Source organism: Fistularia commersonii, chromosome 12, assembly GCF_037954325.1.
Source record: "Fistularia commersonii isolate RoL2024-O1a breed Wild chromosome 12, RoL_Fcom_v1.0, whole genome shotgun sequence".
NCBI lineage: Eukaryota > Metazoa > Chordata > Actinopteri > Syngnathiformes > Fistulariidae > Fistularia > Fistularia commersonii.
The window spans coordinates 9514436-9529312 of NC_141295.1; the positions used below are offsets into that span (position 1 = coordinate 9514436).

The window sequence follows — 14877 nt, forward strand, 5'->3', positions numbered from 1 at the left end:
GATTGCACTTTCGAAGCATTCTTATTACACATAGTAAACTTCAGTCACTATATATTTCCTGAATAACTAATACAGGTGACAAGATCTCAAATCAGAACTATCAAATACCTCACTGCCTCCTCACAGGGTGAATTCCCCCGGGATTATCTGACAGTCCAGCCTTGCGCAACACTTGCATGTGACGTGACTCATTACAAGGAGACTTCTTTAAAAGGGGGACGGCACCTCTACAGCGATAGTCAAACAGACCTGGGAAAGTTGAAATCAGTTGAAAGGAAAGTTGGAGAGGACAGCAGCTCAAGGACTTTGGAGTTTAGTGCTTCAGCTTCTGCTAGACAGTATTATTGCAGTATTATATCAGACCTAGAACACAACAAAATGATGAACATGAAAGTCGTCGTTGCAGTTCTCCTGACGTGCATGGTTGTCACTGAAGGTGAGATCACTTCGCTTTCCTCAGCTTGGCTTTTAAACTGTCACTATTCTGCATTATTCTGAGCTATAATGTAGCCATATCAGCCTTGTTGCAGTGGACTGAAATTGACTTCTGACCCCTTCAGGCATGACTCTGAGAAGCCTGGGAGTGGAGCTGCGCTGCCGCTGCATCCAGACGGAGAGCAAACCCATCGGCCGCCACATTGAGAAGGTGGAACTGATTCCTGCCAGCGCGCACTGCCAGGACACCGAGATAATGTAAGACCAAATTTCATTTTAAGGCTGATCTTAAAAAGTGCAGGATTGAATATGTAGTTGGGATTTTGATTTGTCGAAGCATTCTTGCTCTAAGTTGCATCTCTGCATCTTTATAGTGCCACTCTGAAGAAGACTGGCCAAGAGGTCTGCTTGGACCCTGAAGCTCCTTGGGTGAAGAGAGTGATTTCCTTGATCCTTAAGAGGTAAGTTAATAAGTTAATAAGGGTGTTCGGACACGGGCACATTTTTGTACTACACTACTCCGAGCTAAAATGTCTGATTTCATATTTGATTTGTCTAAAGTGTCTTTTTCCTGTTTTTCCAACAGCAAAAAACGCTGAGTGCACATGTACCATCAGCCTGATCTAGTTGGAAACTTGAAAAAGGCCCATATGGATCCTACGATGAAATCTTGAAGACATAATTTGAAGACATCTTCATCGTGCACCTGTTGAAATGGACAACAGAATTCATTTGAGCCATGTTTGTATCAAACGTCCTAAAGTTTTTACTTGGCTGCTTAGGCTGGTTACTGTGATTTGTGAAACAGCAATATTTTATCTGATATATATATCTATACATATATTTAACATATTGATTTATTTATATACGTATTTATAGCTTGCAAATCTGTTTTTTACATTATACCTATCTTTTATATATTTTTTGTAATGTGATTTCCTCAAATGCGTGTGTCTCAATAAATATGCACATGAAGTAGAACTTATGATCGCTTTTTCTTTATTTCTCCCTTTCACACAGTGCTTGATAGATAGATAGATAGATAGATAGATAGATAGATAGATAGATAGATAGATAGATAGATAGATAGATAGATAGATAGATAGATAGATAGATAGATAGATAGATAGATAGATAGATAGATAGATAGATAGATAGATAGATAGATGCATATGTTTTTCTCTGCACTGCACAGTTTCTTTGAACTGTTGGGATGTCCAGCAGAAAGTTTGGAGTTTGGAAGTGGGGAAGGAAATGTGGAGAATACGCTGAGGTTCTCTGAGGGTGATGAGGATGGATAGGATCAGGAAGGAGCCCATCAGATGGACAGCAAGTGTGGGATGTTCTGGAGAAAAAGTCAGACTGGGATGGTTTGCCACGTACAAAGTAGGGATGGTGAACATCTGGCTGGAAGGATGCTGAGGTTGAAAGACCGTAGAAGAGATTTATGGACGTGAAGTTAGTTGGCCCCCTGAAGGGGAAGGAAAATGTACAGGACTGTCTCAGAAAATTAGAATATTGTGATAAAGTTCTTTATCTTCTGTAATGCAATTACAAAAACAAAAAATGTCATACATTCTGGATTCATTACAAATCAACTGAAATATTGCAAGCCTTTTTTATTATTTTAATATTGCTGATTATGGCTTACATCTTAAGAAAACTCAAAAATCCTATCTCAAAATATTAGAATATCATGAAAAAGTATTTTTGTTTGTTTAATTGCATTGCAGAAGATAAAGAACTTTATCACAATATTCTAATTTTCTGAGACAGCCCCGTATATGCCAACACTGAAGACAAGTGGGAAAATGGGTTGGTAACACTTATTCTTATTTTTTTTATTAACAGATTTTTCTCATAATCCGTCGCCGATTTCGTTTTTGTTGTCTTATTAGTGACATTGAAACAACGACAAAAGGGTGAAGACATATCTGTGCGATCGCTTTTCTTGTTTTTTTTTAAATTTTTTTTGGCCTTTGTGAGGATACAGGCGAGGGGGCGGGACTGAGCGCTCAGCCGGGGGTAGGTGCGGTAGTGCAGCGCGGGTTCGCGCAATAAGACGAGGCTGCGCGCGGAAACAGGCCACGCACAGACCATTACCCCTAACGCAAAAATAACAAAAAAAAAAATGCTGCGTCTACGAGATGTTACAGACCGCTGGATGTAAACGAGAAGAAGAAGAAGCTCCAAACGTCTGAAGGGTTCACACGGGCAAAAAAAAAAAAAAAATCTCCCCGCCACGCCACGCCACGCCACGCCAGATCTCCTCGCTGACGCGCTTCATTCGTGCATGAATCCCTCGCTTGCGGTTCCACGGCAGAAACCGGGCGGTGTTGACGACTGCTTGCGGCGGCGGCGGCGGCGGCGGTGGATACCGTTTGCCAGTGAACACACCCCTTGGCACCTCCTTCAGGATGGCGTTAACGATCTGCACGCGATTTACCGACGAATACCAGCTGTTCGAGGAGCTGGGGAAGTAAGGACACATGTGTGTGTGTGTGTGTGTGTGTGTGTGGGTGTATGTTTAATTTTCATATCATCATCCGGCATCTTATATGTACATGTCAGCACATTATGTAATAGGCCGCCTTGGTTTAAGGACGCGTATTCCCTTGTCTGTGCGCATTGACGTGTGTGTGTGTGTGTGTGTGTGTTTGTATGTGCAAGTGTGTGTGTACACGCGCACGCGCCTGTCAATGGAGAGTCGAAGCCCGACCGGTGTGTGTGTGTGTGTGTGTGTTGGGGGGGGGTCTCAAATCTCAAATTATCATGCAGGTTTTCTGCGTTTCCAATCCGGGTTTAACCCCCGCATTTGAAATCCCGCCCGCGTGTTGCGTTTACGAAAGAGGACGTGGGAACGAGATCTCACCCCCACCCACCACCCCGCACTACCCCACCCCTCCCAACCCCATCCTGTGCGGGTGCAAATGTGTCATTTCAACCTTTTGCGGTGCCATTGAGATGCGGGGAGCTCCCCGTGCTGAAAAAAAAGTGCGTCGCGGTGTGCGGATGCGCATCCAAATCAATAGAGATATAAAGAAATGAATAAACAATCATCCCCCACCCCCTCACCCTGATCTGCCTGAAATACTCAGCAGTAATGCGACAGTAGAACATGCAGTTGGCAATGGCAACGGGTTTTTGAATGACACCCGTGCGGGGAGGTTCTCCTAGGATTGTCTGCATGTATGCGGGCTTCGGGATGACCTTTTACACCTTTTACGCACAGTTGCGTGGCACGTTGTGCGTCTCCCCCCCGTGCACGTACAGGGGGTTGCGTGCGCATTCATGTGGTCACACGCACACTGACCTGCTCGAACTCCCGCGGACGGTCTACTTTGTCCCAGATGTCTGCAGAGATAGAATAGGAGAGAGAGAAAAAGAGATGCACTGCCAGTTTCTGATTTTCTGTTCCAACATTATAAGAAAGCGTCAGCTTCTTTTGCATTTATGACTGTGCTCATTCATTCATTCACTCATTCATTTGTTCATTATCTATTCCGCTTGTGTTGCGCTCATGTTTGCATGGGAACGGATCCCAGCTGTCATTGGGCGAACGGCAATGTTCACTCTTGACCGGTCACCAGTGGATCACAGCACATAGAGACAAACAACCATTTGTCATTTACTCATCGTATAGGCGTACGCTCTGTTATTTGCATGACCTTTAGAGATAAAAACACACATGCAGCCCCTCCTCATTCACCCATCATATAGAACCATACAAACAATCATCCTCTCATTTACACATGTTATAGAGCAGGGGTATCAAACTCATTAGGCCACATATGGCCTAATTTGATGTAAAGGGGGCCAAACTGGTAAAATCATTACCTAGAAGTAACACTAAGTCCAAATTTTTGCTTTGTTTAAGTGAAAAGGAGGTAAGCAGGTAAATTATAAAAATCTCCATACGTCTTGAACTGTTCCTCTAAAGAGTAATTGATGAGATTACAAAATTCACCTTAAAATTATTGTTGAGTTAAAAGAGAAAATCTTGTCGGAGTGGGAAAATTTGCCACTACAATTTATTAGAAAATTGATTAGTAACATGTACAAGAGGAGGTATAATATTTATAAGGCTATTCTGGTTATTAAATCAATCTTTTTAATTTTGCCGCAGGTTTTTTGCCATCGTTTTTTTTTTTTTTTTATAGAAATAAGAAAATATCATTTTAACAATGTCACTAGACAATCATTTTGTTTTTCAAATTTTGAAGCAAAAAAAATACATTGCAAAGTTACGTTTTCATTTTTTTCCTTGCCAGTTTTTTTTTTTAAACCCACTGATGCATGTGAGAAAAAATGTGCGGGCCGCACTAACACAAATATTTGATTTCAGGCAGGGGGCCACAAAATATTGTTCCAAGGGCCGCGAGTCTGAGACCCCCGTTATAGAGACATACAACCATTTAACTTCTCATTCACACGTCATTTAGGGACATATAACCATTTACCCTGTTATTCAGGTGTCATATAAAGCCATTCAACCCTCTCATTTACATATCGTATAGAGACATACAACCATTCACCCAATGGCTTGGGTTTTGCACTGTTGGTTGTCCGCACACAACCTAAAAACATGCATACAGAAAACACGCCATCACATAAACACACAGATACATACAGACACATGTTAATCAATGGATGCCAGCGGATTCGTCTTACTGTAGAACAAACTGCTAACATGGTTTTAAATTTGCAGCATAATTGGAGGATCGGTGATCTATTTTATGTTGTATTTTTGATTCGAAGCACATTTTAGTGCGTGATAAATAAACATATAAACATGTAATTTTTTTAAAATCCAAGGTCGATAAAGGATCCTGTTGATTTATTAACAGATGATGTGGAAATTTGCATTCTCTTGATGTACAGTCATCAAAATGAGCTGTTTCTCCACTGTTCTATCATCACAGAGTCACTTCCTGTCATAATCTAAATCCTGTTGTTTGTCAGTGATGACTGTGGTTGCTGTCTATGTACTTAATATTACGGCACCTATTTCTGATTGGTTTCCTTTATTTCACTTCTAAAAGCAATCATATTCAGACAGCAGATGCAGTTAATATATGCACTTCTCTGTCAAATCTCCTCAACTATCCAAAATAGTTAAGTAAAATTCTTATATAACATGTAATGCTATGATAATTTCTTTACCAAATCCCCTATTAATAAGAGGTAAGCCTTAGTGGCAAGCTGCTCACTTCAGAGGATGTTAGATAACATGGCAGACATCACAATATACTCAGTGGTGCTCCGGCAAAGCTTTATTTATTTTCTTTATTTTCATATTTAAATATTTAAATGCACTTCACCAAATAATGATGACACCCAGCGTACAGGAAGTGGTGCACAAGGTTCATTTAAGGCTAGCTTACAAATACTTTCAGCTCATTCCCTGTTTCCTTATTGTGCCTGATATTAGCGTTAATATCGGGAAGTAAAATAAGTTTGGCTTTGGAGCACAACGGATTCATTTTGAAAGAACTTATGCACGCAGACATAGATGGAGGTTGAATATCGCCTGTTTGGCTGGAGAGGAACTGTCCACGGCTGCATTTAGACATGGGAGATGCAACACTCCAGTCTCCTCTTCCATTCAAATATAACCGACCTAGTTTTTGATCTTCATATATGTGTCAGAAGTAGCATAGAACACATAAGTTAAACGACATTTAACACGTTTGGGTGTCTGTTGCTGCTAATAGGCTTGTCTATTGATTATGATCGTGTTATATAGGGATTATGACAGTGTTCCTTATCGCAAATACTTTTGTCACCATCAAAAGTTAGAATTTCATCTCAAGGTTACAGACGACCATCTGTGATATCTGAGGACTCCTTGGTGAAGTCATTTAAAAGAAGCCAGACTTATTTCTATAAATTGTGCTTTTTAAAAGTTCAGCCTGCATTCATTTGGAAATATATGGACGTATAATATATTAAATGTCTTATAAAATTGGGAAAATGGCAACTGAGAGGGGGTGGCACAGCAGCACAGTGATCACCGCTTAGGCCTTACAGCACTTTTCCCAGTTTGCATGTTCTCCCCTGGTTTCCTCCCACAATTCAAAAGCATGCAGCAGGTTAATTGGAAAAAAAATCGGGAAAATTGCCCGAATGAGTGAGTGAATGGTTTTCTGTCTTTGCATGTGGCCCTGCGTTTGACTGGTGAGCAGTCCAGGTTTTACCCCACCGCTCACCCGATGACAGCTGGGATGGGTTCCAGCATCCCCTTGTGACCCTTAGTGCAGGATAAGCAACTGGGAGGGCGTATCGATATCTTCGTCACGCTGTGGGTGGCATTTGCAGACATTTTCTGCCTGTACTCGTACTACTCACAGGTGGGGTTGCAGAAATCATTGTGGTGGTGCTTTTGGCCCTAAATTAAATGGTTGAGTCATTTGAAGAGGAATCATATACGATTACAAGCTCTTAACTAAAATCAACACCAACGGGAATTTTTTCGGGTGATGTTTCAGACTTGACTTGTGATAGGAATCAATGTCTTAAGGTATTTGCTGTTGCCCAAGACCTTTTTTTTAGGTCACTTTCATGGGGTTTCTCTTTAATCACTGTCCAGTTGTCTGTCTTCAAATCAACCTGAGCTCAGTCTAAGCCGTGTTGGGCTCATTCTCACAAGAGATTTTAATATCCCAGCCAGTCTTCAATTCCCCCAGAGCGCCTTTATTATTAACGGTAGCCAGATTTAGGAATATACTGATACACTGTTGCACATTAGTTTGTAATTCACATATACCCAAATAAAATATATTAAAATGACAATACTAAAAGAAATTGTGGCTTCACAAAACAATATTGTGCTTATAAGTTTTGCTGGACTAGCTTTTTGTTGACTCTTAGGCTAACACAATAAACCTTAGGTCTGGGGAATGTGAAAAAATACTAATAATCTGTTGTTACATGTATTCAGTGATAAGATCTTTGTTTATATTTTTTCTCTGTTAATATATTGTGATTTTCTCAAACTGCGGCTCCTGTATTGACCCCCAAACTGCATAATTAATAAAAAGTAAAATAATAGCATAGTGTATATTGGTGTTAGGGGTCAAAGATCCCATACGCTTATCAAATGCAGGTATTCACATCAAAATGATCTATAGGACTTTGTCAAAATAAGCCTCACATTTTTGACACTTATTTATGTAGCATGCATCCAGTACCTCTCAGAACATCAGCTAATATTGAGCCTCACACAATTTTCTCAAGTTCTTAATGTGATCATGTGTTTCTTTGTCTGTAATCATTCCAGGGGAGCATTTTCTGTGGTTAGAAGGTGTGTGAAGATCTCATCTGGGCAAGAGTATGCTGCCAAAATCATCAACACCAAGAAACTTTCTGCCAGAGGTAGGATGCATAGAGTTAGAATTTTAGAGAAACTCACATTTTTTGGTTGATCCCTTTTTTTTTTTTGCATTAGTTTGTGTTTACGCGTATGCGATTGTGCTGTAGAAGCCAGGAAGGACAAGCTGTTGTTAGACTTTACCATATATATAACCTACTTTTTGTTTAATTTATGACACCATTTCAAAGAAGCACTTTAACGTTTTCAGATCTGCATCGGTGATCCCAAAAGGACTGCGTATATAGTAATGAGAAAATGGCCTTAACTTGTCACTTTTAATATCCTGCTAACATGCTTGTGGTCGCGGGGTGTGTTTCAGGTTGCGACCTGTCATTTAGAATATTGTAACTGATGGTTGCTTGACATGACTGGTTGCCTGTGTCTCAGTCAGATTCTCCTCCTTTTCAGCTCCGCCTTGTCAACATAAATACGGCTTCTCAATCGCCAAAGCGTCTTGAGGAGATATTTCAGACTTGACTTATTACCACAAGAGACACTTGTTCCTTTCACATAGTCTTGCAGAAAAAAATGGGAAATACTCAGACAAGACATCGTGGTGTGAAATGCACTAAATCTTTTGGCCGGCGAGGAGTCTCATCAGGGACTCCTTTCTCGGGTTTGTTTTCTCCCACGCGTAGGCCCTAACCACTTGATTGCCAGGTTCCCCTTCTTGTACTTTTTGTGCCGTGATCCACACACTTTGTCCATTTTTAATCATTATTTTCTTATTCCGCTTAAATGTTCAATACATCCAACCTTACGCGAGCGTGTGTGTTTGCCTATGTGCTTGCATGTGCCTGCATGTGTTCTGAATTGATTCAGGGCTCTGACTGGTCTTGTCGTCCCAGGGGGAGATCTCTTGCAAATCCGACCCAGTTCTTTCACATCCGTCACTGTAATTGTAGCTGCTGGCCTGGTTGCCACAGGGTTTGGGCACACAAACACACACACACACACAATTACACACTAGCTCACACACTGACATGTACACACATGATCCAGGAACTGCTAGTGGTGTTTGTGATCACAAGTGGTGTGTTATGGTGCTGCTGTTCCTTCTTCTTCCCAGACCATTGGTGTGCTTTGTCACTACTTGCCAGACTTTGATAACCTTTCACATCTTCATTCTACTCATGGTGAGAGGATTGTGTAGATATGTGCCGTTTCTCCAAAAAAAAAAAAAAAAAAAAAAATCGCAGCATGGTTTGTGTGCAGTAAGTTGAAAATCTCTGCCTTCCCTATTTGTAGTATTTCCTTTTCTTTACATCCTTCCGGCAGCTCCCCATCTGTTTCCGTCTCTGTTCATGTTCGTTGCTACTTTGCTATAATTTTTTATATATTTTGATTTTTGACAAAATTATGCATGTCTTTTCTCCTTCTAAAAGTCCCTGACTTGTTCCTTATCTTCTCCTGCCTCCTCTACCTCTTGCATGTTTTCCTTGTAGCATGTGTCTTCCAGTTTTGACCAACAGCGTATTGTACCTTATATATCTCCCTCAGCCACAAATTCTGTTTGAATATATGAATATATATAGACTTATAATGAACTAATGGTACAGCGAGAGTACAAAAGAGCTTGTAATTACAGGATATCCCACGTAGGTACGCCGTTTAAGATAAACATCACCATTCCTCTGCAAAAGTTGATTGAAGCTCATTCTAGCAGTTATATGTATAACTCTGTCTAGACTAAATCTTAAATGTTAATAACAAATGCAGATGACAGCTTATATCCAGGGATTAACAATGTGGTGTGGTGATGAAGACTAAGAAGGGTGTTTTGTTTTGCGATTTTGGATAGATTTTTGTGCTTGTGCTTAGAAAAAAATGTAAAATGAAAAAATGAATTTAATTGTTATATTTATTAAATGATTTGTACTATAAAGTTATTTTCCACTTAACTTCACCATTTCTAGTTTTTTTTCCCAAAATCGCTAAAAAAAAATTCACATTTACAGTTCAAATATGAAGAAGAGACATGCAGTGACACAGTAATCATCTTAGCTCACAATGGATTGCACAATTATTACGCTAACTGTGCAGGCATGCTATGCACTGAGACTGCATTGCTGTCTCTGTGTATGTCACTATTAAAATATTCAAATGCTTAATATATGAACTAAATTTCCACAGTTTATCTGATGTGTATAATGTCTTTTGTCAACAACTGCAACGTGTTTTTTGTGCTGGGCAATCTTAAAACGGCATCGAAGAGACATTAACTGAGGCACGCAGTAACGGTGCCTCGTGGTAGGGGGCGCCGCTGATCCCAGGGATCCTTCTTACTACTCGGCTACAGAATAATATTATTAGCAATTGCAAGCTACAGTAAACGTCAGCGCCTCACCAGCCATGAAACTCACCGCACCTCTCTGCACAGCTTCCTATTGGTGCGCACGATGTTGGTAATTGACACCTCTGCAGAGAGATCGGTATCTGACAACGTGGATATACGGATAGACCTTCCAAAAATACTGCAATGGGTTATCTATGGGTGGTCAAATGTACAAACATAAACGCTCTCTCTGTAGCTCTCTGCGTTTCAGTGTTCAGAGGTTTACATGCCGGGCATGCTGGCGTGTCAGATATGGTCTTACCGTCTTTCCATGATAAGCCTTAGACTTGCACTGATTCCCATCTCTCTGGCAGGATCATGACCTCCCCAACCCACTCCCTCACTGCGCATGTGCTCCATTTGTGTATGTGAGCATATATAATTGAAAGGGGTTTAGAGTAGGATTGGTAGCTCAAATGCGGGAAGATCAAGGCTGTGTGTGTGTGTGTGTTTGTGTGTTTGTGCGATAAGCACATACGTGCATGTGTGTGTACATACGTGCATGCATGTGTGTGTGTGTGTGTGTGTCTTTGTGGTTCTCTGATGAACCAATAGGATCTGCTAGAGCACTGCCATCTGCAATCCTGATTATGTGGTATTTCATTAAGAGTTGCAGATGACTCAATGAATGAGAGGAAGGGTTAGGAAAAGAGGAAGTGAAAGGTTGGAAGTGAGAAAGAGGAGGAAGAGAGAGATAAACCGACAGGGAAAGCAAGAGCTGCACATCAGCACTGACTTGTATGTGTGTGTGTGTGTGTGTGTGTGTGTGTGTGTGTGTGTGTGTGTGTGTGTGTGTGTGCATATTCCTCACAGCAGTAGAATATTCGCCCTCTCCCTGCATGCATCAGTGTCACTATGACTCTGTCTGTTATCCTTTGTCACTTTGTATTTGTTTGTGATGAGTGTGTTATGTCTCTTTTTGTGTCTACATGTCCTCCTCTTTTCGTGTGTGTTTATGGGTCCGTGTCCTTGTCCTTTTTTTTTCTAAGGCACCGACTTAACCGCTCTAATGTGTGTCTGCCGGCGTTTCTCAACAGCTGGGTCTTTTTGCAATGTTCAGTTTAAGGTCACAACAATAATTCAAATTTTTTTTACAAGTAAATGCGATTAAATCAAGCATTAATAAAACACAAAATTGTATTATATGCATTAATCTTCATTTAAGATAAATGCAAATGGTGAAATATAAATATATTTCCATAAATTAATTTTTAATAAAATCATATGCGGACCTGCAAACGTACTGTTTTTTTCACTTGTATTATTTCTGGGTGTTAATAATATTTGTGCTACATTTGACAAGTGTTACAATTGTTTGTGTTTTTCAATTCAATAATCTTTAGAAAAAATAAGAAGAAATGCTGAAACGGCAACTCGTTCAGCTGATTTTCACAGAACTCAAACTCTGTTTTTGAGATTCAGACAACTACAACTTCGAAAACAGATATAATGACATGTAATCACAAATAAAATAACCACAGAAAAAAAATATTACAAATGATGCATCGATTTAACCGGCTGACACTGAATCAGTTTCTACGTTCATGATGTTGAGATTATAAAGGAAGAAGTGAAAAGGAAAAGGATCGGTAGTGAGGGGGAATGACACTCTGGGGTTTGCTAAAAATATATTACCCTTTTCTTCATCCACCCCTCCTCCCCTCTCACACACACACACACAAACACACACACACACACACACACACATACAAGTACGCACACAGAAATGCTTATGTATGCATATGTATTTTTGCTATTTCAAGTTGAAACTATCCTCACAATGAAATATTTATGGAAAACAAGTGTCCCATGTTCTTTTGGTCTTAAATCAAAATAAAGCACAGTCTGGAAAGAAGTACTTTAGGATTTTAGCTCTTATCCAATTGGATATTATACTCATTGAATTACATTTGTGGACTTCCAGATTGAATTCACTCTGTATTAAGTGAACATTTTAAGATCCAGCCCACAAGACAAGAATAATATTTCCATGACAACAGAGACTCCGTCTGCAGACAGGGTTTTTTTCACTAGATGAGACTTAAGATCTGAACTCAAATGACCTGACATTCCCCCGATTGGAGGTTTAATGTACGTGCACTTTGTAAATGATGGAATCACAAAATAATAATGATCCTCCAGCTTGGAAATACGAGGACAATGAAGGCAAGGACACCATTAATTACTGACTTATAAGCTCCTCTGTCTTTCTTCTTTTTCAATGACTCCTGTATGGCTTTTTTATTTCTGTGTTTTTGATTCATTTTATTGATTTTTTTTTTCTCCCCAGCGACACTATCTCTGTATAAATACCGAGGAACTGTTGAAAGTTAGACAGAGGTGAGGGAGGACGCCTGTAACCAAGGTGACAAACAGATTGCCGAGAGGGAGGCGGTATCTGAAACGATAAAGGTTATTAAACTGACAAAATCATCCGAAAAAAAAAACCCCTAAACACTGCAAAGAGTGTCGCAATATTTGCAGACTCGCAAGTCTTGGGTATTTCCCTGATCAAGGTTTTTTACCATCCCTGTCAGTCATTTAACCTTGGATCATGCCAATACTAAGTCCAGATGTGATTGCATTGTGAAACTCATCTTGTTTTTTCCCTTTCCGCAGTAACAAAGTAAACATTACAAGTTATTTTAAAAGGCTCTTATCACCGTCCTAGTACGGCATTTTTTATTTTAGTTTTTTTTTAACAAACAGCTCAACAGGTTCCAGTCCAGTAAGCCTGCTTTCAGGATGTTACGTCCTGTCATGAATTGTTTGGGCAGAGAAAGTCCCAGTGGTGTGCATAAAAAAAATGCACTTAGTAATAATGCTTTTTTTGTTTCAAAAGTGGAAATTATTGACAGAAGAATGAATATCGAAGTTCAAGTGTAATATATGTTCAGATTTAAAAAGGAGGAGGTCAGAATCTCAGACAAATATCCAATATACAAGAGTTTCCCGATTGTATGTGTGTTTTTCATTCTTTATCTTTCCTGGAACTCTAAAAACAATCCATAAAATGCTACTAAGTTACTGCAAAGTCTTTGCCAAATGGACAACTCACCAAAACAGCAGTAAAGATACACAACTCAAATACTCCAAATAAATATTTATCTCTCACAGTCACCACCTTTTGTATGTCCTCTTACGAGAAAGCAGGATACCGTAATTTCTGGACTATTGAGCGCATCTGAGTATAAGCTAAATACCGGCTAAAAACAAATAAATGAATACATGTTTACATATATATAGGCCGCACTTGTCTATAAGTCGTAGGTATCCACATTGTAACATGAGATTGTTCCACAGATACATTTGTTGTAAACTTTTAATTAAATACATACCGATAACATTGACAAATAAGTACTGGAAATGCTTTTTTCTGAACAGTGCCTGTAACACTGTAACCTGATGAAAAAGATTAATAAAAAATAACACAAAGAAAAGTCCATACATCCATCCATTTTCCATCCCCGCTTTGTCCAACTCCAGCTGACTGTAATATTTGTCTAACTCCCGGGCACTAAAATCATTAACGTCTTCTTCTTCAGCGTCGGAATTGAACAGCTTCAGAATTTAACGGTAATTTTATTGGTTTGATGTGACGAGGCTAAATGTTTTTGCAGGGTGAAGCTTGTTTGCACAAAAAAGCTGCAATGTTCAAAGCGTGTAAAAAAAGTAGCAGCTTATAGTCGGGAAATTACGGCAGTTGTTGGAATTTATAGGTAGTGTCTTTGTTTTCCCTCAGAATGTTTTTTTTTTTCAATTTTCATTTCGATTTCTCAGCGAAGAATTAACAGTTCAAAACTTGTTACTTGTTTTAATGGCATTTGCCGAACATGGCTGCAAAGCACTTGTTGCATCAATGATTTTAAACTTCCCATGATGCTCAAGGCACTAACAATTTCAGATTTCATGATTTTCAGATTTCAGATTTATATAACAACCCCTGTCCAAAAAAACATTTAACCATTTTTTTAATATTTTTTCACTGTTGAGTATCAGGCATTGAATCCCCACTTATTACACACACAGTATGGGGCATTTGGAGAGTTGCTTATGGACACCATATGAATATTTATTAGAATAATAAATACAAAATGATGCACCTCAATTTGACAATGACAAGAAAATAGAAAATTAATACATAAAACAAAAAGTAAATCTTGTATATTTTTTCTTTCCTTGTTTTCAAGGCAGGTCATTTCACGTTGAGCGTTATGTGTTCCTATTTAACCTTACCAAACATAGGGCTAGTAAGGTACAATATTTAACCATGTTGATGGTAATGACCTGGTCTTGGTAATAGATATTACACAAAAGAATTGCTCTCTTGATAAAAGGGTACTGTTAACATTCCACACATGTATCACACTTTTTATTTCAATACATCTACCCTGGCAACAAGGTGAACACGCCAAACCCCCCCGCCACAAAACCTACTAATTTCTAGTAGTTTCAGAAAACCTAGTTAATACATTTTTTTTCTTTGTTTAGGTGGATGTTATATATCAGTGGTCCCCAAGCTATGGCCTGGGGTCCGGATACGGCCCGCCTCCATATTTTGCCCGGCCCCTGAACAATACCAGAGATACATTATGATTTTTTTTTCATTCGGGCCACGTAATGGTGACTCGTACATGCATAGAACGTAACATTCTATTCCATCCTTCTGCAGTCTGTGCCTTATCTGAAACCCATACCTCAAAAAAAAAAATCCTGGACATACCTCTGTCAAATA

The 14877-nt window shown here is 39.5% G+C and overlaps 2 protein-coding genes across 17 annotated transcripts in view; both read left to right on the forward strand.

Annotated features, from left to right (window-relative positions):
• The first annotated feature begins 254 nt into the window (after positions 1-254).
• On the forward strand, positions 255-1405 carry cxcl8a (chemokine (C-X-C motif) ligand 8a). 2 transcript variants are annotated; one of them, XM_086156094.1, is made up of 4 exons: positions 255-436; positions 561-693; positions 810-896; positions 1022-1405. In XM_086156094.1, the coding sequence occupies exons 1-4, from the start codon at positions 379-381 to the stop codon at positions 1032-1034; spliced, it is 291 nt and encodes a 96-aa protein (XP_086012220.1). In that variant the 5' UTR covers positions 255-378; the 3' UTR covers positions 1035-1405. The 2 variants fall into 2 exon arrangements, with proteins under 2 accessions (XP_086012220.1, XP_086012221.1); XM_086156095.1 differs by lacking the exon at positions 1022-1405 and having other exon boundaries at positions 810-900.
• Positions 1406-2455: 1050 nt separating this feature from the next.
• The window catches only part of camk2d2 (calcium/calmodulin-dependent protein kinase (CaM kinase) II delta 2), a 37834-nt gene continuing 25412 nt past the window's right edge, over positions 2456-14877 (forward strand). For 14 of the 15 annotated variants that reach the window (XM_086156912.1, XM_086156918.1, XM_086156920.1 and 11 more), the window contains exons 1-2: positions 2457-2914; positions 7715-7809. In XM_086156912.1, coding sequence (XP_086013038.1) covers positions 2853-2914; positions 7715-7809 — 157 coding nt within the window. In that variant the 5' untranslated portion in view covers positions 2457-2852. Of the gene's footprint in view, positions 2915-7714; positions 7810-14877 lie in introns of all 15 variants that reach the window. The other variant, XM_086156922.1, reaches the window with a different exon arrangement.